Genomic DNA, 20,570 nt, shown 5'->3' with positions numbered 1-20,570 from the left:
TATATAAGCATAATACAAAGTCTGGAAGGATATATTCCCAATTGTTAACAGTTAGGGAGGGGGTGGAGGTAGGGTACGGGGAGTAGGAGGCATAACGGCTGTGAATAGAGACACTTCTATTGCTTACCTTGTGTCCTCAGGTCTCGTTTAAATTTATTACAAAATAGGCATGACTTTGGTGATTTTTTTTTTTTGCGGTTCATGGGCCTCTCACTGTTGCGGCTTCTCCCGTTGCGGAGAAACAGGCTCCGGATGCGCAGGCTCAGCGGCCATGGCTCACGGGCCCAGCCGCTCCACGGCACATGGGATCTTCCCGGACCGGGGCACGAACCCGTGTCCCCTGCATCGGCAGGCGGACTCTCAACCACTGCGCCACCAGGGAAGCCCAACTTTGGTGATTTTAAGATGTCTTATAAATAAATTTTTTTAAAAGCTTTGCTTTATGTTATTTAATACTTTGCGTCAGACTAAAAGGTTTAGGGGCTGAATAGTTCTTTGCTTTCCCCTGAATCTGATTTTATAATATACTTTCTTTGCCAGCACTGTTGGGGGTTTCTTGAAAATCAGGAACACTGAAAACAAAATATCAGTAAAAGCCAAGTTTGACTAGTTTTTATAGCGTTTACCATTAGTATTATTTAGTGAGGTGAGAGTAGTTCCTATTACATTTGCTGACACATTAAGCATAAAATATTTAATATTCTATTCTCAATGGTTTTCTAGGTCAATACCATCTAACTGGAATCTTAGGTTTCAAGTACATATGCATAACATTTCGTATGCAAATACTGAAGCTATTACATGGAGAAAACAAAACATAATTAACAAAGGATTGGAATTCACAAAGCATTATAATTACTCACTTGAAAAATGTTCTTGGTCGACACCATTACTACTTCCCACTATATTGCAGAACTGTGTATTCGTTATCAAATTGTGCATCCCAAGAATAGCTATAAATATAGAAAAAGAAAATTATTTTTTTATGTCCATCAATTTTAAACATAAAGAATTAATTTTATGCCCCCAAATTTCTATCAACGATTTTAACACTCGCTGGGCTTTTTCCTACTCAATTAAATACACATTTCATAGCTTAAAAAAAAAGAGAGAAAACATGATTAAAAACCACCTACAATCTCTTTCTTATCAATACCCTTGTAATTTCTCCCCACATTTCTGAATTTAGACACGGCTGGAGCCAGCTTAACCCTAAACCTAAGTCTATGCTTTGCTCCATCTGGTGGCCAAGAGAGAAAATGGAAATGATCTATTGTTGCTGTTCATCCTCAGAGGGTTTCTCCAAACATAATGCGATAAAAGGCAGATTTTTCAACTTAACCTTAACTCTCATATTAATTTACATTTGTATTTTAGCTAAGAGTAGAATACTAAAAGTATTGTTGAATTCTCATATTTAAGATTAAAGTAGCATCCCTCAAAAATGACACGTAGGAGGAGAAATAGATTTGGTTTTTGATGGCCTTTTGCACAAATAAGGCAGAAGCTACAGTATGCCTCTGGCCCATTCCACTCTGATAAATGTACCATTTATAAATCCATTAGCCCTCAGCCCGCCCCAAGGAATAAGATACCTGCTCTAGCTGTGGTACCACACCTTGACTGTCCCTTCCCTGGGTCCTTCCCAAAGAACCATCATTGCTCCTTTCAAACATGTTAGTTCTTAAAGTTATTTGGTACTAACCTCTCCCCATGTGTCATATTTTTCTATCTAGAAAAATGGGTGTGGGTGGAGGCAGCTGGGGGCAGATACTGGTCCAGATAACAAACTGGTAATGATGAAAAGCACAGGGAGGTTTGGAATGTTCCATATATCTTCAGAAAAGTTGGGAAAGTGGTGAGTATAGCTCAGGACTATTTTATCTATGACTATGACTATTTTATCTAATTTCCAGTTACCCGTTTCTGGGTCTTCTAATAAAATGGGATAGCAGTAGACCCTGGAGACAGCTTCTAGCTGAGCACCAGCTGATGAAAGATTTTTATAAAGACTTTCAAAGATGGCAACATGGGAAAAGACATCCAATAATCAATAAATTCCATTAATATAAAAATTCCACCATTAAGAGAATTTAAAGAAACTAAATCCTTTATGTCAGATTTATAGTGTAAAAAACAAAGCCAAATGTACAGTTACTTATTCAACAGCGCTCTGCTGGGCAAAGCAAGCATTTGTATAGTGTGTATAAGGCGTGTGCTGGTATTTTCCTCCCCTCTACACCATTCACAAATTAATTTTTTAGGAGATACCTGCGAGATCACACAATTCTGTATCAGAAGCACTTGTCAAAGCTTCTTCTAGTTCTGGATCAAGAGATACTTTTTCTTCTGTAAAAGTCTGTACAGGTTTCTGCTTAGGGATAAATATTTTCCCTGTAAAATAAAGCAGTTTGTTAGTTTCATTACTACTGCTAGTAACTCACCATTTTATTCTTACAAAAATTATTAGAAGTATGTGCAGCTGAAGCTGAAGTAAAAGGTCAAGATTAACATCTACAATAATTTTGTTTCATCTTCGGTATGTATTTATAAGTTTCTAAGACAACACTTTGGCCATATAAGTTGGAACAAGAGAAAGAAATGAACCGAGAAATTTTCCCATTTGTGAAAGTAAAAATAGGCTCTTTTTGGAGTAATTATGAGTTATTCTACAAATACTAAATCAAAAAATAAATGAACAAAAAAAATCTATAAATTAAGGAAAAAACAGAATTCATTTTCTTATTCTTAAGCAAGGAACTGCTACAGTCCCTTGGGGGATGGCAGAGGCAATTCTAATTCCAGAAATTCAAGTTCTAATTGCGAAGAAATTCCTGTATGTCCTGAGTGGTAGTCTGAACCTTTCTGTCACTGTTCTTCTAAGCCTCTATGACACTAACAAGGTTACCTGTTAAGGAACTAGTTATTCTAGAAACCTACAGTATTTATTATGTGAAAATCATATTTTATTACCATATGTTCAATGCAAAACTGAAAACATGAAGGGAATGGAAAATGATGATATAGCTGCAGCACAAGCCAACCAAACAAGAGGTACTTACACGTGGTGGGACTGTTACCAAGATTGACTCTGGTTTCCCCCCTGAGACAGGTGAAAATCCTAACTAAGTGATCTAGGAAGGCCTATGTGTGGATTCACACAACCTCCAATTATTTTCTTTTCTATCAGAAAATTACCAGGAAAATGTGTGAGAATATGTGACCTGATGAATCTATGTAGTGTTCTAACAAAAGAAATATTTGTGGGCTTAATAATCAGTGTAGTGAATGTTGTACAATTCTTGTTCAAGGTAAATATCAATCAGTGTAACTCATAAGAAATCCTTCCACAATACAGATTGCTCCCAGGAATCTGACCAAAGCTGGTCCGGTATTTTCAGCTAAGCCCATCTAAAAGATTTAATTTCTGATATTATATTTCTTTTTTTATTATTTCCACTTGGTTCTTGTTAAAAAAAATTAGCTTCCATCTCTCTGCCAAAATTCTTCATCTCTTCACACATGCCTTGTCCACCAGATTTTCTGAGATTTTTATTATAAAGTTCCTGACTGATAACACCAATACTTGGGTCATCTCTGGTCTTCTATTGACTGTTTACTTTTCTTGACTATAGGCCACATTTGTTTTAAGATCTCTGACTTCGTATTGGGCATTTTTGTATAAAAGTATAGCAGAGACTAAAGCAAACGACATTTATTCCTAGAAAGGAATGTGCCACTCAGGTCAGTGCTGAAGTAACATGCTCTACAGTTGAGCTGAATCTGGGCTTTTTGTTGCAATGTTAGTTTGATTCATTTCCTCACTGGCTTCAAACATTTTTTTTTTTTTTTTTTGGCTTCAAACATTTTGAGGACAGGATCAGGACTTAATCTTCAGCAAGGCCTAGGATTAGAACTCTGGTGAGGTTCTGGAGGTCTGAGCAGCCACTGCCTACTGTTTTGAACTGTAAAGTAGCCACATTGCTCCTGATGTGTAGTCCTGGCTGCCAGATTTCTAGGAGCTCTGTTTTCCAGTTCCACCCCCCACTTTCCCACTTTTGGGGCCTTGGCAGATCTTTCAGCCCGATGCTTATGTTGTCTGCTCTACACTTTGTGAAGTGGGAGATGGCCTGAAAGGGATTTCTCGCAGCTCTCCTGTCTCTCTCTCAATCTTCTGAGCTAAAAACCTATGCCTCAGGAGTTTTCTCTCAGCTCTGCTTCACTGCCTCAGTTCTTGGAGTAGTATCCCTCGCACTAAATGAAGGCCTGAAGCAAAGAACTGGAGGGTAGTGCAGTCTCACCCTATCTCTAGAGCTGCACTGTTCAATATGATATGTTCAATACGGTATGTGACTATTTAAGTTTAAATTAGTTAAAATTTAAAATTCAGTTTCTCAGTCACACTAGCCGCATTTGGCTAGTAGCTACGATACTGGTTAGCGCAGATACTGAATATTCCCATCATGGCATAAAGTTCCAGTGGACGGTGCTGCTCTAGGGATTCTCTAATTTCTAATCTACCATGCCGGCCCATACACAGCCATTAAAAGTTTAAAAGTTAGGTTGACTTCTCCTTACTCCTCTCTATGGTAGTTTCCTCCTTTTCCCTATATTTCAGTCAGGAAAGAACGCAGAATGGATCACCTTTTTCTTTTTTGGATCACCTCTCTTATGGAGGGCTTGCCACTTTCTGGAGCCACTAAGATTTGTGTCTTCAAGCTTTCTGATTTTTTTTTTAACTATGATTAATGTAGCTTATATTGCTTGTTTTGGTGAGAATAAGAGGTCTCTTGCAACTTCCTACATCTGAATCAGAAGTCTTTCTAGGCAAGTATTTTCTTATTTAAAAAATGGCACTTGGCCAGTCTACAATGTATTTATATTAATAAGGATGCTTTTAACTGCATATAACAAAATACCCAATTTAAAGTGGTTTAAACTGGTGCTTCTCAAGCTTTAATGTGCATGTCATCTACCTAGTGATCTTATTAAAGTGCAGATTCTGATGTAGCAGGTCTAACATGAGCTCTAAGAATCTGTATTTCTAACCAGCCTCCCAGGTGATGCTGATACTGCTGATTCACAGATCACTGTCAAAGCGGCATGGGTTTAAACAATAAGTTTTTTTGTTTTGGGGTTTTTTTTTTTGCGGTACGCAGGCCTCTCACTGCTGTGGCCTCTCCCGTTGCGGAGCACAGGCTCCGGACGCGCAGGCTCAGCGGCCATGGCTCATGGGCCCAGCCGCTCCGCGGCATGTGGGATCTTCCCGGACCGGGGCACGAACCCGTATCCCCTGCATCGGCAGGCGGACTCTCAACCACTGCGCCACCAGGGAAGCCCAACAATAAGTATTTTTTATCTCACTTAATAACTCCACAGGTAGGTGGCTAAAGGGTTGGTTCAGCAGCTCAATGTTGACGTCAAAGATCCAGGGTCTGTTTTTCTCTTTGTCTATAACTAGCATGGAAGCCTCTGTTCTCAGGCCATTAGTCTCAAGATGACCATTGTAATACTACGTATCACATCCTCATGCGGCAAGGTCAGGGCAGGAAGGAAGGGCACTTTCTCAACTGCTGACTTTTATAAGGAAAACTGTCCGATAGATTTCTTCTCTGGTCTCGCTGACCAGCACCAGGTCACATGTCCATGCCCCACCTGCAAGGGTAGCTTGAAAAGCAAGCATCTGGCCTTTTCAGTCTATTTCAGAGATGGATTCTGCCAGTAAGGAAGAAGGAATTTTGTGAATGGTTGTTAAACAGAAAACTACCACATTTGTCCCAATGCTGAACCAGATGAAGTACACTTCTGTGCTCCCTTAATTCCCTGAACATTTCACTGTGGCTACACTTACTCATTTTGCATGTTTGTCTGTCCTCTGTGAGCTTTTCAATGTTCTGTTCCATCCTTACATTTCCTAGCTCACAGCAGGCAATCCAATTAGTTGAATAAATAATCTGGTGATCACCTCTAGCTCAACTACTTCATTGTATAAAGTATAATATAAATACCCTGGTTCAAAGTTACACAGCAGAGTTAGCACTAGAACACAGGTTCCAAACTCTCAACCCAGTAATTTTTCCAATAAACTGGTGGCTTTCAAACTTAACTCTTTAGCAGTGGACTTTTCAACTCAAACAAATGCTTATCTATATGGTGGAACGTAACTGACCTTCTTAGTACCAAACTTTGGAGTTCTGGTGATTATTAGATAACCTTTTATCATTAGTTCACAGATGAAGGCAAATCCAAATCATTACATTCTGATAATTCCTTAATACTTTTCACAGTGGCTGATATAACAAAGCGGCATACAATTCAGATGGCATGCCTTTAATTGCCATTTCAGGATAATTACGTTTTCCTGAGCAAAATCTTACCAGCACTTTCAGGTGTCTATCTCCGTGGCTAATGTTGGCTGCACAATGGATTCACCTGGAAAATTTTAATAAATTCTGATGTCCAAGTCCCACCCCCAGAGATTCTGATTTAACTGGTCTGATGTGCTGTATGGGACATCTGGATTTTCAAAAGCTCTCTAGGAATTCTAATGCATAGCAGCCAAGGTCAAGAAACATTGGATTATGGTATTCACTTAGTAAACAAAACTGTATAAACTATCAAAAAGCTGCCTATGTCTTATTCTAGGGACCAATGGAATCTAAAGTGCTATAAAAATCTAAAATGTTTATTTTTGTAATCCTCATCCACAGTCCATAGAGACATTATTCTTTTTCTTTTTTTTTTTTGCAGAAGGGAGTTCCAATCCCCCATCAGCATGTTCTTTCTTTCTTTTTTTTTTTTAATGTTTATTTGTTTGGTTGCACCAGGTCTTAGTTGCGGCAGGCAGGCTCCTTAGTTGCAGCTCACCAGCTCCTTAGTTGTGGCATGCAAACTCTTAGTTGCAGCATGCATGTGGGATCTAGTTCCCTGGCCAGAGATCGAACCCAGGGTCCCTGCACTAGGGGTGTGGAGTCTTAACCACTGCGCCACCGGGGAAGTCCCGAGGCATTATTCTTATCTAATTTTTCCCCATACATAAACTTTTGCTAATACTTACAAATACAAAATGGATCTCATCAGAAAAAACAACAAAGCAAAACAAAATTTCCAAGGGCTTATGGAAATGCTGTGACACAGAAGTTTGCTCTATTTATACAGCTGTGAAATAATTCGGTACCTCTTCTGATACTCTTTATAATTTCTCTGTACGAAGAGATTTTTGTTGCAAAGGTATTTAGCTTATACAGTATTATGTTTTTAACACTACAAAAAGTAATCACTTCATATTTCTTCATGATTAAACATGAATACACTGTAAGAATTATACTTCAATGCGTATATATAAAATCTTGTTATAGAAAATTAAAAGTAAAGAAGATTACTTTTGTAAGAAAGGATAAAATAGGCAGAACTTAAGTTTAGTATTATGAATACAGTACTGTTCTATTATGAATACAGTACGGTTCTCCTCAAACTCTTTATAGACTTAACCCCTTAAACAAATCTCAGCTATTTGCAGAAAGTGACAAGGTGATTCTAAAATTCATGCGGAAATCCAAGAGACCCAGTATAGCCAAACAATCTTGAAAAAGAACAGCTGAACGACTCACACTTCCCAATTTCAAAACTTAATACAAGACTTCACTGGTGACCCAGTGTCCACCTGCCAGTGCAGGGGACACGGGTTCAATCTCTGGTCCGGGAAGATCCCACGTGCCGTGGAGCAACTAAGCCCATGTGCCACAACTACTGAGCCTGCGCTCTAGAGCCCGCAAGCCACAACTGCTGAAGCTTGCGCGCCTACAGCCCATGCTCGGCAACAAAAGAAGCCACCACGATGAGAAGCCCACGCACCGCAACCAAGAGCAGCCCCCGCTCACCACAACTAGACAAAGCCTGCACGCAGCAACGAAGACCCAACGCAGCCAAAAATAAATAAATAATTTTTTAAAAAACCTAAATACAAAGTTACTGTAATCAAGATAGTGTTATGGTGTACACGGAAAGACATTTACATCAATGAAATAGAATTGAGAACCCAGAAATAAACTCATATTTATGGTCAATTGAATTTCTACAAAGATACCAAGACAATTCGATTGAGCAAGAGTTGTCTTTTCAACAAATAGTGCTTGGACAGTTGGATAGCTATATGCAAAAGAAGTTGAAGTTGGACCCCTATATTTCATACCATACACAAATATTAATTCAAAATGAATTACAGACCTAAATGTAAGAGCTAAAACTATAACTGAGAAAAAAAAACCCTAAGAGTAAATATCCATGGCCTTGAGTTAGGGAATGATTTCTTAGATATAACAACAAAATTACAAACAACAGGACTTCCCTGGTGGCAGAGTGGTTAAGAATCCACCTGCCAGCCCTATTTACAATAGCCAGGACATGGAAGCAACCTAAGTGTCCATCAACAGACGAATAGATAAAGAATATGTGGCACATATATACAATGAAATATTACTCAGCCACAAAAAGAAACAAAATTGAGTTACTTGTAGTGAGGTGGATGGACCTAGAGTCTGTCATACACACTGAAGTAAGTCAGAAAGATAAAAACAAATACTGTATGCTAACACATATATATGGAATCTAAGAAAAAAAAAAAAAGGTCATGAAGAACCTAGGAGCAAGATGGGAATAAAGACACAGACCTACTGGAGAATGGACTTGAGGATATTGGGAGGGGGAAGGGTAAGCTGGGACAAAGTGAGAGAGTGGCACAGACATATATACACTACCAAACGTAAAATAGATAGCTAGTGGGAAGCAGCTGCATAGCATAGGGAGATCAGCTCGGTGCTTTGTGACCACCTAAGGGGTGGGATAGGGAGGGTGGGAGGGAGGGAGACGCAAGAGGGAAGAGAGATGGGAATATATGTATATGTATAACTGATTCACTTTGTTATAAAGCAGAAACTAACATACCATTGTAAAGCAACTATACTCCAATAAAGATGTTTAAAAAACCCAAAACAACAACAACAAAAAAACCCAAAAAACTAAATAAAAAATAAAAAGAATCCGCCTGCCAGTGCAGGGGACACAGGTTTGATCTCTGCTCCAGGAAGATCCCACATGCTATGGAGCAACTAAGCCCGTGTGCCACAACTACTGAAGCCTGTGCACCTAGAGCCCACGCTCCACAACAAGAGAAGCCACTGCAATGAGAAGCCCACACACCGCAATGAAAAGAGTAGACCCTGCTCCCCGCAACTAAAGAAAAAGCCTGTGTGCAGGAATAAAGACCCAATGCATCCAAAATAAATAAATAAATAAAATTTAAAAGGTTATTGTAAAACAAAAAAAATTACAAACAACAAAAGAGAAAAATACATAAATTGAACTATATCAAAATCTATAATTTTGTGGGACAATGATACCACCAAGAAAATGAAAAGACAAGCTACAGAATGAGAGAAGAAAAATTTCAAATCATATATTTGATAAGAAACACATCTAGACTATATAAAAAGTGTTTATCAATAATAAATCAAATATTTTGATTAACTGACAAAAATCAGTAATAAAAAGACATCCCAATTTAAAAATAGGCAAAGGATTTGAAGAGACATTTATCCAAAGAAGATATAAGATGTCTAAGAGCACATGAAAAAATGCTCAATACCATTAGTCATTAGGGAAATGCAAATCAAAACCACAAAGTATGTTATCACTTCACACCTACTAAGATGGCTATAATCAAAACGACAGACAAGAGTAGGCCAGGATGTGGAGAAATCGGAACCCTAATACATTGCTGGTGGGAATGTAAAATCGTGCAGCCACTTTGGAAAACAATTTGGCAGTTCTTCAAATTGTTAAAAAATAGTTACTAAATGACCCAGCAATTCCACTAGTAGGTATACATAGCAAACTGTACACAAGTGTTCACAGCAGCATTATTCATAATAGCTAAAAAGTGGAAACAATCCAAATGTCCATCAACTGATAAATGGAGAAACAAAGTGTGTGTTTCCATACAATGAAATATTATTCATCCATAAAAAGGAATGAAACACTGAAACAGGCTAAAACACAGATGAAACTCCCAAACGCTAGGCTAAGTGAAGGAAGTCAGTCATAAATACATACTGTATGATTCCATTTATTTGAAATGTCCAGAATAGGCAAATTTAGAGACAGAAAGTTGATTAGCGGTTTTCTGGGGCTGGAGAATAGAGTGAGGAATGGAGACTATTCATAGGTACAGCGTTTCCTTTCGGGATGATAAAAATGTTCTAAACTTAAGATTATGGTGATAGTTATACAACTCTGTGAATGTACTAAAAACCATTGAACTGTACACTTTAAATGGGTAAATTTTATGATGTGGGTTGCACCTTAAACGCATTCAGCCAGACAATGCTTGTGCTTCTTAGTTAAAATCAGCTGTTCTCTGGGAAATACATAATTAGCAAACTGCTTGACTGATTCCATATTAACAGAAAATGCATTTCTAAACATGTGTGTTAATTTAAATTAGTCTCATATAAATTAGATTTAAGTTACAAATCTTAATTACTAAGAGATGCTGATAAATAGATCTCCATTATAATGGTTAATGTGATTTGTGCCCTCAATGTCTTGCAGGATGAGTGAAATGTTCAGCTTTTACTCGACGTATAGGTATTGTGTGTGTGTGTGTGTGTGTGTGTGTGTGTGTGTGTGTGTGTGTGTGTGTGCGCGCGCGCGCGTGTGTTTGCAAAGGGTAGGGAAATGTGTAAATTTGATACTGCTTTTATCCAAAACCATCTGTTAACAAAATCAGTACACCATTTTATTATGATCATCTTTCTTCTGATATGTTTTTTTAAAAATCATGGATTATTCTTTATAGAAATTTCAGTCTCATTCTGATAAAATGATTTAACATATATAAAGCAACTGGTATACAGTAAACGCAATAGACACATGTTAATTAGTTATTCTTATTTTCTCTGGAATTTCTTGCATGTGTACGTGAGAGAGACACAGAGAGTTTTCCAAAACAAACAACCCAGGAGGACTGGAAAACCATAAAGTTCCAAGTATCTATATCAGTGATTCTTTTTTTAAAATTCATTCATTCATTCATTCATTTATGGCTGAGTTGGGTCTTTGTTGCTGCGCACGGGCTTTCTCTAGTTGTGGCGAGCGGGGGCTACTCTTCGTTGCGGTGTGCGGGCTTCTCATTGTGGTGACTTCTCTTGTTGAGGAGCACAGGCTCTAGGCGTGCGGGTTTCAGTAGCTGTGGCTCACGGGCTCTAGAGCGCAGGCTCGGTAGTTGTGGCACATGGGCTTAGTTGCTCCGCAGCGTGTGGGATCTTCCTGGACCAGGGCTTGAACCCATGTCCCATGCATTGGCAGGTAGATTCTTAAGCATTGCCCCACCAGGGAAGCCCTATATCAGTGATTCCTAAACTCAGAAAATGAACACTGACTAGGCATGGATATTTTTGAAAAAGCTCCCTACATGATTCTGATTTTTACCTACTCATGTTGATAAAGTGCTAATCTGTATAATTACAGCTCTGAAAAGATTAGGATGAGTACTCCTGTACTGATCTAATTTTACTTTTCCTCTCCTTGAAATATGTTCTAAAAGCTCTGACTTATAACTTTTAATATTTGTATTTATTTGAAATAACATAATGTCTTAAAAAATGGTTATTCACTTCTATTCTTCAGTACACAGCATTCTATCTAAATACCTTATTTAACAAAGCAACATCTAAAACTGGATTTTTTAAAAACTGAAATTACAGTTCTTTACAATGTAGCAAAATACGAAAATAAGCAATGATAAGATCAGAAAAAAATCTCTCAGACAAGTATGAAAAGATATGCTTGCCACCCCCAAATGAAACAAAACAAAAACAGGGCTATGACTCTTGGTTGCTAAGAATGTTGAAAGAGTTCAGTAATGTTTCTGTAACTACAAAATGGCAGCTAAGGAAATAGAATAAACCAAGATAAGAATTCATATAATGGTAGCTTAAATGCATGGCATTTATCCAAACCTGTGTTTGTGCCAAGAGGAGAAAAAAAAAAAAGGAATATCTTGCCAAGATCCTTGTTATTGTTCTAAAATAAGTAAGATAGTATGAACCATGTTAACAATTTTATTGCCAGGACCTTTCTTCACAAGTCTTCATCTCTTTTGCTCTGATATCAAGTTACAGCTACCACAAGGTTAAGAATTATCTTAGTCATGGTCCCATCCTTGCTAAGTATATAAAATGTACAATAACTAGGGGCTTCCCTGGTGACGCAGTGGTTGAGAGTCCACCTGCCGATGCAGGGGACACGGGTTTGTGCCCTGGTCCGGGAAGATCCCACATGCCGTGGAGCGGCTAGGCCCGTGAGCCATGGCCACCGAGCCTGCGTGTCCAGAGCCTGTGCTCCACAACGGGAGAGGCCACAACAGTGAGAGGCCTGCGTACCACAAAAAAAAAAAAAAAAAAAAAGTACAATAACTAGAAACAGAGCAGTCTCTTAGTTATTTCATTTCTACAGAGGTGAAAGGCGCTAGCTAATTTTACTATGTGTATGTTTATAAGCTACCTTGTTCCAGAAAAGATTTAAGGGAACTAGGCCACTATAATCTCCACAGGGGGCTTTGGGATATCCTTTTGACAGGAAGAGCACAAACCTCAAATCAACCCAACCAAAGGATGAGGGGGCAGATACTGGAAAGGCATTTTTGGTTTGACCCAACAGCACACATGACACCTGCTCAATACTACAATATGATCACCAAAAAATGCTTCTTTATTCAACAAATGTTTAGTGAGCCTGTATATACTAGATAATGAGCTAGAAAGATAACATAAGGAAAATGAAATATGAGATTCTTTACTTTGAGGAGCTTATACTCTAGTTGGGGAAACAGGATATCTATTGTATATGATTCTGGAGACTTCCACTTCTGGCCAAGATGGAGTAATAGGGTCAGGATTTACCCATGACTGAAACAACCCCAAAATGGACAAAATATAAGAAAGTTTACAAGACACTGATCATCAGGCAAAAAAGAACAGTGATTCCTGAGAGATGAGAAACAAGGTGAGCTCCATGACTGCCCAGGTTACTGCCTGGAGAAAAGTGCCCAGGCTGCAGCACAGAGAACAGAACCCAGGCAGAGCCTGGGGAACTACCTGAACCAAAGAGACACAGCTGAGGTCCAGAAAGACAAGGGCAGCCAGCGTTTATAGAACAGAGTGCCAGAGAGGACAGAGTTAAACAGTGCACTCTGGAGACCTGCAGAGGGCTGCCTTTTAGCGTTCAGCAGAGCAGCACATGTGTATGATGAAACTACCTTGGGCGAAGGAAAAAAACCATCTGAAAAAATCAGAAATAACAGTGCACAGGCTCGTGCAGGCCTGGGAATAGAGCGTGCTCCCACCAGCCAGACTGGAAAACCTCATAATTCACAGGGCACTGGGTAGAGAACTCAGGAGAGTCTTGCCTCAGTAGTGGAGAAATAATGAGCCCTAGACCGAACTGCTGCAGTCCCACCTAACAAATCTGAAAAGCAAGACCCTAAAGGATCAAATGACCAAATTGTTTCCATATAACTTAATCTTGTCTCAGAATGAAACTCAAGACTATTTATAGGGGTATCAAAATATCCAGCATCCAAAAAGTTAAAATTCATAATGTCTGGTATCCAATAAAAAAATTACCAGCACGCAAAGAAGCAGGGAAATTCGACCCATAAGGAAGAGAAAAAAAAAAATCAATATATCAAAACTGACTTAGCAATGACAGATGATAAAATCAGCAGGTAAGGATATTAAAACAGTTATTATAATTATATTCCGTATGTTCAAAATGTTATATAGAGACATGGAAGATATGAAACAAACAAACAAAAAGTTGGAAAGAGAACAAAGAACTGACGGGACAAATAGAAAAGATATACTATGTTAACACTAATCTGAAGAAAGCAAGATCGGTTATATTAATATCAGACAAAGTAGATTTCAGAGCAAAGAATATTACCAGGGATAAAGAAGGTCATTCCATAATGATAAAATAGGCAATGCATCAAGAGGATATACAAGCTTAAATCAACTAAAAAGAAAAAACATGGGGGGAGGAGTCAAGATGGTGGTGTGGGAGGACAAGGAGTTAGCGTCTCCCCACAACTAGGGCATGTGCCGGCCGCTGATGGAGGACTCTAACCCCCAAGGAGATGGGAGGAACCCCAGAGTGAACCAGTAGGATGTAGGGGGACTTAGGGGGGAGGAGAAGTAGAGGCCAGACAAGATCGGCAACCCTGAAGCTGGAGAGATCAGGAGAGGCAGGTGGGAGGGACTCTCTGGGAAGAGCGGGAGAGGAGTGGAGGGTGATCGCCTGCACCACTGGGGCCAGGGAGCCTGCTGAGCTCCCAAGCCGGTTCCCCACCTTTTCAAAGCCCCCTCCAGGCCACATGGGTCCTGGGGGCATAGGAGGGAGGCCAGGGAGATCAGGAGACGCAGGTGGGAGGGGCCCTCCCACACCCCAGACCAGAGGAGCAGGAGAGGAGAGGAGGGCATTTGCCCCACCCACTCGAGCCCAGGAAGCCTGCTGCACTCCCAGGTGAGGTCCCCTGCCCTCTGAGACTGGGACCCTTCAGTTCCTTGAGCCTAAGCCCCACCCCACACAGCCCCCAGGGCCTTTTCCAGTGCTGTGGGTCCTGAGCATTGGCCCTGCCCACCACCCAAACCTCGCCCTTGCTTAGGCCCTGCTCTCCACAGCCAAGGCCTTCCCCCGCTCCTCTTATTATTATTTTTCTTTTCCCTCCTCCTCTTTTTTTACTATTGTGGTACTGATGTACCTTCCACTTGTTGATTCATCTATATTTTTATTTTTACATCCTTTCTAACATATCTGTTAGTTTCCTAATTTTTTTTTGTTGTTATTGTTCTTTTTTTTTTCGGCACCCCATGCGGCTTGCAGGATCTTGATTTGCTAGCACGGGGTCGGGTGGAAGCTCCTGCGGTGGGAGCTCTGAGTCTGAACCACTGGACTAACAGACACCTTCAGACTCCAGGGAATATTCATCGGAGTGAGATCTCACAGACTTCCTCTCTCAGCACCAAGACCCAGCTCTACCCAATAGCCTACAAACTCCAGTGTTGGAAGCCTCAGGCCAAACAACCAGTAAAACAGGAACATAATCCCATTCATTAAAAAAAAAAAAAAAAAAGATGGCAAGAAAATATGTCACGGATGAAGGAGCAAGGTAAAAACCTACAAGACCAAACAAATGAAGAGGAACTAGGCAATCTACCTGAAAAAGAATTCAGAGTAATGATAGTAAAGATGATCCAGAATCTCGGAAATAGAATGGAAGCATGGATTGAGAAAATACAAGAAATGTTTAACAAAGATCCAGAAGAACTAAAGAACAAACAAACAGATGGACAACACCATAACTGAAATGAAAAATACACTAGAAGGAATCAATAACAGAATAACGGAGGCAGAAGAACAAATAAGTGAGCTGGAAGACAAAATGGTGGAAATAACTGCCTAGGAGCAGAATAAAGAAAAAAGAATGAAAAGAATTGAAGACAATCTCAGAGACCTCTGGGACAACACTAAATGCACCAACATTCAAATTATAGGGGTCCCAGAAGAAGAAGAGAAAAAGAAAGGGTCTGAGAAAATATTTGAAGAGATTATAGTTGAAAACTTCCCTAACATGGGAATGGAAATAGTCACCCAAGTCCAGGAAGCACACATGGGGACATGTGTATGCATATGGCTTATTCGCTTTGTCGTGCAACAGAAACTATCACGGTATTGTGAGGCAATTATACTCCAATAAAGATCTATTAAAAAATAAAAAACCTAATAACAGAGCCTCACAGTGTATGATTGTCGAACAATTAAAATCAAACTTCTGTGGTATGCAAATTATATACAGACATGTTGGAGGGACAGGAATATCCAGAGTGGGTATGTTTATGCAGGGAAAGTTTCCCATAAAACATGAACAATCCATCAGGCTAACTCCCCACCCCAAAGGAGTAGTGAGTGAATCATTCAAAAGATACAGTGACTAGTCTCCAAAGGAGATGCCTGCATCTGCATGACTAATTTAAATAGCCCAGTCTGCGTATCAGTGCCTGATAAGACCACTTTTTAGAGGTATATAAAGGACATTTAGAATTTATGAAATTTGAGTACAAAAATAGATCCAGTCTTTATCTTGAATGTAGTGGAAACCAACTGCACACTCGCAGTTACATAATCCTGCTGATTTAGGCAGTTTATAACTATGATCCTTCTGGTTTAAGGAATCAAGTCTGCCTTTCCTCCAAAAAGAAATCATGTACTCAGAAAGATGAGGGAAGCATCTTTCAGAAGAGTGACTATAGTAAGTTTTCTGGAAGGCTAAGGGAACTGTGAATAAATAATCTAGAACGTATATGAGAACCCTTACTTTAAGGCAATCTGGTTAAATTCACCTTTAGTTAAGCAGAGCAGGGCATAGGAGATTCTTGGGAAGAAAACCCAAGGGCATTCCTTTATCCAGGAGGGGAAAGGAAACCACCAGAAAGAATAGGTGGCTCTACCCCAAGGGCCAACTGGGAGCACAGGCATGCTCTTCAAGGAGGGGAGGAGCCCAACCTAGGAGTGTCAGTGGCTCGAAGGGAGGGGTTCTTTGGTGGTGCATAGGAGAGAGTGTACAAGGTACAGCAGGCTCTAGTCTATGAAATAAGGGACAATGAGGGGAAAAAAAGTCTTAGGCTAGGTAAGGGTAAAGTGTGATGTTAGACGTGGGGAGGAAGACTCCTGGCAAAGCAAAGCAAAATGAGAGTCAGTAAGAAGTATTAAAAACTGGGCCCAATTATTTCTCTAAGTGTCAAATCCATGGCAAGGCTCTGAGCCTTATCTATCCTGGAGACAGAATATTCAAGATATGTAAAAATATGATGAGAAATAATAACCAGTCAGAACTCTGCATTTTCACCATTCTCAGGAATGAGAAAGAGCTGGATAAATACTCTCCTTCACCCTTGGTCTATGCCTCAGTTACATCTTCTGCAACATTTCAAGGAGAAAAGGGTAAAAAGCTTCCCAACATTTTAATATTATATCTTCAAGCAAAAGGAACATTATATTGCAATTATCTTATTGTTTTAATTTTCTTAAACACTTAGTTTCTCAACATTTTGAACACAGTAGGCTCATAGCAAAGACATTTCCATTAATCTCTACCAAGATTACTTGATACCATGATACCATTCCTACCATGAGCTTGTTAGATTTAGATGAACTTAACAGATGTATATTGTGGATTCTACTGTAAACAATGCACTTAAAAACAATCCTTAATATATCTTTTCTCAGCTGTGCCTTATTAGCTGCCTAATACCTTCTTTTTTGCTGTCAACAAAATTACAGTTATTAAAAGGAGAACATTTATTACTGTAGGACAAAATGTTCCCAAAATGCATCGAAGACATAATGCCTTGAATTTCACCTAATTAGGATGAATTCCTCCTTCTCAGATGTTGACATATGCTTTTAATTCTGTAAAATGTACAATTATAAACAACCATTTCACAAATCACAAAATGAAATTACTAATATATCTCTATAATAACAACCCTCAAGTGCCTTTTCGAGGCAGTCAGAGATGATCTAGAAAGATGAAATTTGGCATGAGTATGTAGTTTTTGTTCATGGTCAAAAAGAAAAATCATGAAATGTCCAATTTTCAGTTTTATGGGTATTCCCTTTTGTCATACCAGTTCTGTATAATTTTAGCTCCGGAAGGAGTGTGTCTTTAAGTTAAAAAATAACAAGTATAATTAATCATCATTCAGTCTCAGAATATAAGAAAGTAGTTGGATAACTATTCCTTTTAGTGGTTCCCAATTTTTCTTTTAAAAGAGAATTGAGTAGTCATCTTTAAAAATAATTTACAATGAGAGATCCCTATGAGATTCTGGCATATAACTTGGAAGGAGTTCAAGGAACTGAGTGAATCGCTATAACATTCCCTGGTACAGAAAACTAATACTGCCATTGGGGACTGAACTCTGAAACCAGTCATCTTAGTATGAAAAATGATTTAGTTTAGAGAACAATGGCACATTTTACAGATTCTAACTAGTCTGAGCACACCAAAAAAGGAAAATGCTTTTATTTCTTAACAGGTTTGCAAACTGTTTTAAGAAGAACCAGGAGAAACTCTTCTGTCTGGGAAGGCATCCTCCATCTGAAAGTCTATCTCCTGTGAAATAAGCCATTAAGTGAGAAACCTGGTACTCAACCCAGGTGTTCAGGTAAAGGGTCATTGGAGCGGCAGCTTAAAAAAACAAGCTTCTGAATTCTCAGAGCTAAGGAGGGGATTCACATTTAGCTTGATTGGAAGGTATGTTAATACGATGTACATGAATTATTCTGAGGGTCTTCTGGAATGTGATCAAAATCTTGGGGATGAGACCCAAAGAAAGGAAGGCATATTAGTGACTACGAATAACCAAGGCCAACCAATTTAAGACTGAGCTCCAGGGTGGCTTTAAGAAGTCAAGAGCCGTCTTTTAGCTGTATTTCAAAACAGAGCTCTGCAACCAAAGTTCTCCAGTTGTTGAAGGTAAACTTGCCCTTCTTCATGTCTACAATACTGTAACATGGCTTTTAAGGCTTGGCCTGAGGAACATGACACATAGAGGGCCCATAAATAAACCCATGCACCTATGGTCAACTCATCTATGACAAAGGGGGCAAGAATATACAATAGAGAAAAGACAGTCTCTTCAATAAGTGGTGCTGGGAAAACTGGACAGCTACATGTAAAAGAATGAAATTAGAACATTCTCTAACACCATATACAAAAATAAACTCAAAATGGATTAAAGACCTAAATGTAAGACCTGAAACCATAAAACTCCTAGAAGAAAACATAGGCAGAACACTCTTTGACATAAATCTTAGTATTTTTTTGGATCTGTCACCTAAGGCAAAAGAAAAGCAAAAATAAACAAACGGGATGTAATTAAATTTAAAAGCTTTTTGCACAGCAAAGGAAACCAAGACAACCTACTGAATGGGAAAAAATACTTGCAAATGATATGACTGATAAGTGGTTAATACCCAAAATATATAAACAGCTCATAAAACACAACATCAAAAAAACTAACAACCTGATTAAAAAATGGGCAGAAGACCTAAAGAGATATTTTTCCAAAGAGACGGCCAAGAGGCACACAAAAAGGTGCTCAACGTCATAATCACCAGAGAAACGCAAATTAAAACCACAATGAGATATCACCTCACACCTGTCAGAACGGCTATCATCAAAAAAACCCACAAATAACAAAAGTTGGTGAGGACGTGGAGAAAACGAACCCTTGGTGGGAATGTAAATTGGTGCAGCCACTGTGGAGAACAGTATGGAGGTTCCTCAAAAAACTAAAAATAGAACTACCATATGATCCAGCAATTCCAGTCTTGTGTATACATCTGAAGAAAACAAAAACGCTAATTCAAAAAGGTACATGAACCCAATGTTCATGGCAGCATTATTTACAATAGCCAAGATATGGAAGCAACCTAAGTGTCCAACAACAGATGAACGGATAAAGAAGATGTGGTATGTATGTACAATGGAATAGTACTCAGCCATTAAAAAGAATGAAATTTTGCCATTTGCAACAACATGGATGGACTTGGATGGTATTATGCTTAGTGAAATAAGTCAGACAGAGAAAGACAAATACTGCATGTTATCACTTATATGTGGAATCTAAAAAATAAAACAAACTGGTGAATACAACAAAAAAGAAATAGACTCACAGATATAGAAAACAAACTAGTGGTTACCAGGGGGAGAGGAAAGGGGGCGGGGGCAAAATAGGGATAGGGTATTAAGAGGTACAAACCACTATGTATAAAATAAATAGGATAGGGACTTCCCTGGTGGTCCAGTGGGTAAGACCCCGAGCTCCCAATGCAAGGGGCCTGGGTTTGATCCCTGTTCGGGGAACTAGATCCCACATGCATGCCGGAACTAAGAGTCCACATGCTGTAACTAAAGATCCTGTGTGCCGCAACTAAGACCTGGCGCAGCCTAAATAAATACATATTTAAAAATAAATAAATAAATAGGGTACAAGGATACACTGTACAGCACAGGGAATATAGCTAATATTTTATAATAACTAAATGAAGTATAACCTTTAAAAATGTGAATCACTGTGTTGTATACCTGAAACTTATAAACTGTACATCAACTATACCTCAATTATTACAAAAAGGAATGAACAAATGAATGAATAAATAAATCGGTCTCTCTCTACACACACACACACACACACACACACACACACACCCTTTTGGTTCTATTTCTCTGGAGAACCCTGACTAATACAAGTATCTAAGGTAGTGATTCTCAACAAGAGATAAGGGGAAGTGGGGTCGATAAAAAGAGCAGAGGGGTTAGGGATGATAATTTTGAAAAGGCATGGGCAGACCTTGTGGAATACCTACTCAAAAGCCATTCACAACCTTCGTCTATTACAGAGGTGGGAATACTAAAATGAATTTCCACCTTCCCCTGCAACTAAGGG

The 20,570-nt window shown here is 39.1% G+C and overlaps 1 protein-coding gene across 1 annotated transcript in view; it reads right to left on the bottom strand.

The window, feature by feature from the left end:
* TMOD3 (tropomodulin 3) overlaps positions 1 to 20,570 on the bottom strand; it is an 84,681-nt gene that overhangs the window by 18,228 nt on the left and 45,883 nt on the right. The window contains exons 4-5 of the mRNA XM_082647214.1: positions 2,272 to 2,394; positions 864 to 953 (exon numbers count right to left, since the gene is read on the bottom strand). Coding sequence (XP_082503340.1) covers positions 864 to 953; positions 2,272 to 2,394 — 213 coding nt within the window. The remainder of the gene's footprint in view (positions 1 to 863; positions 954 to 2,271; positions 2,395 to 20,570) is intronic.

This window comes from Grampus griseus (assembly GCF_964374135.1).
Source record: "Grampus griseus genome assembly, chromosome: 2".
Lineage (NCBI taxonomy): Eukaryota > Metazoa > Chordata > Mammalia > Artiodactyla > Delphinidae > Grampus > Grampus griseus.
The sequence above is the reverse complement of the archived record's forward strand: the minus strand, read 5'-3'. Positions and strand labels throughout refer to the sequence as shown.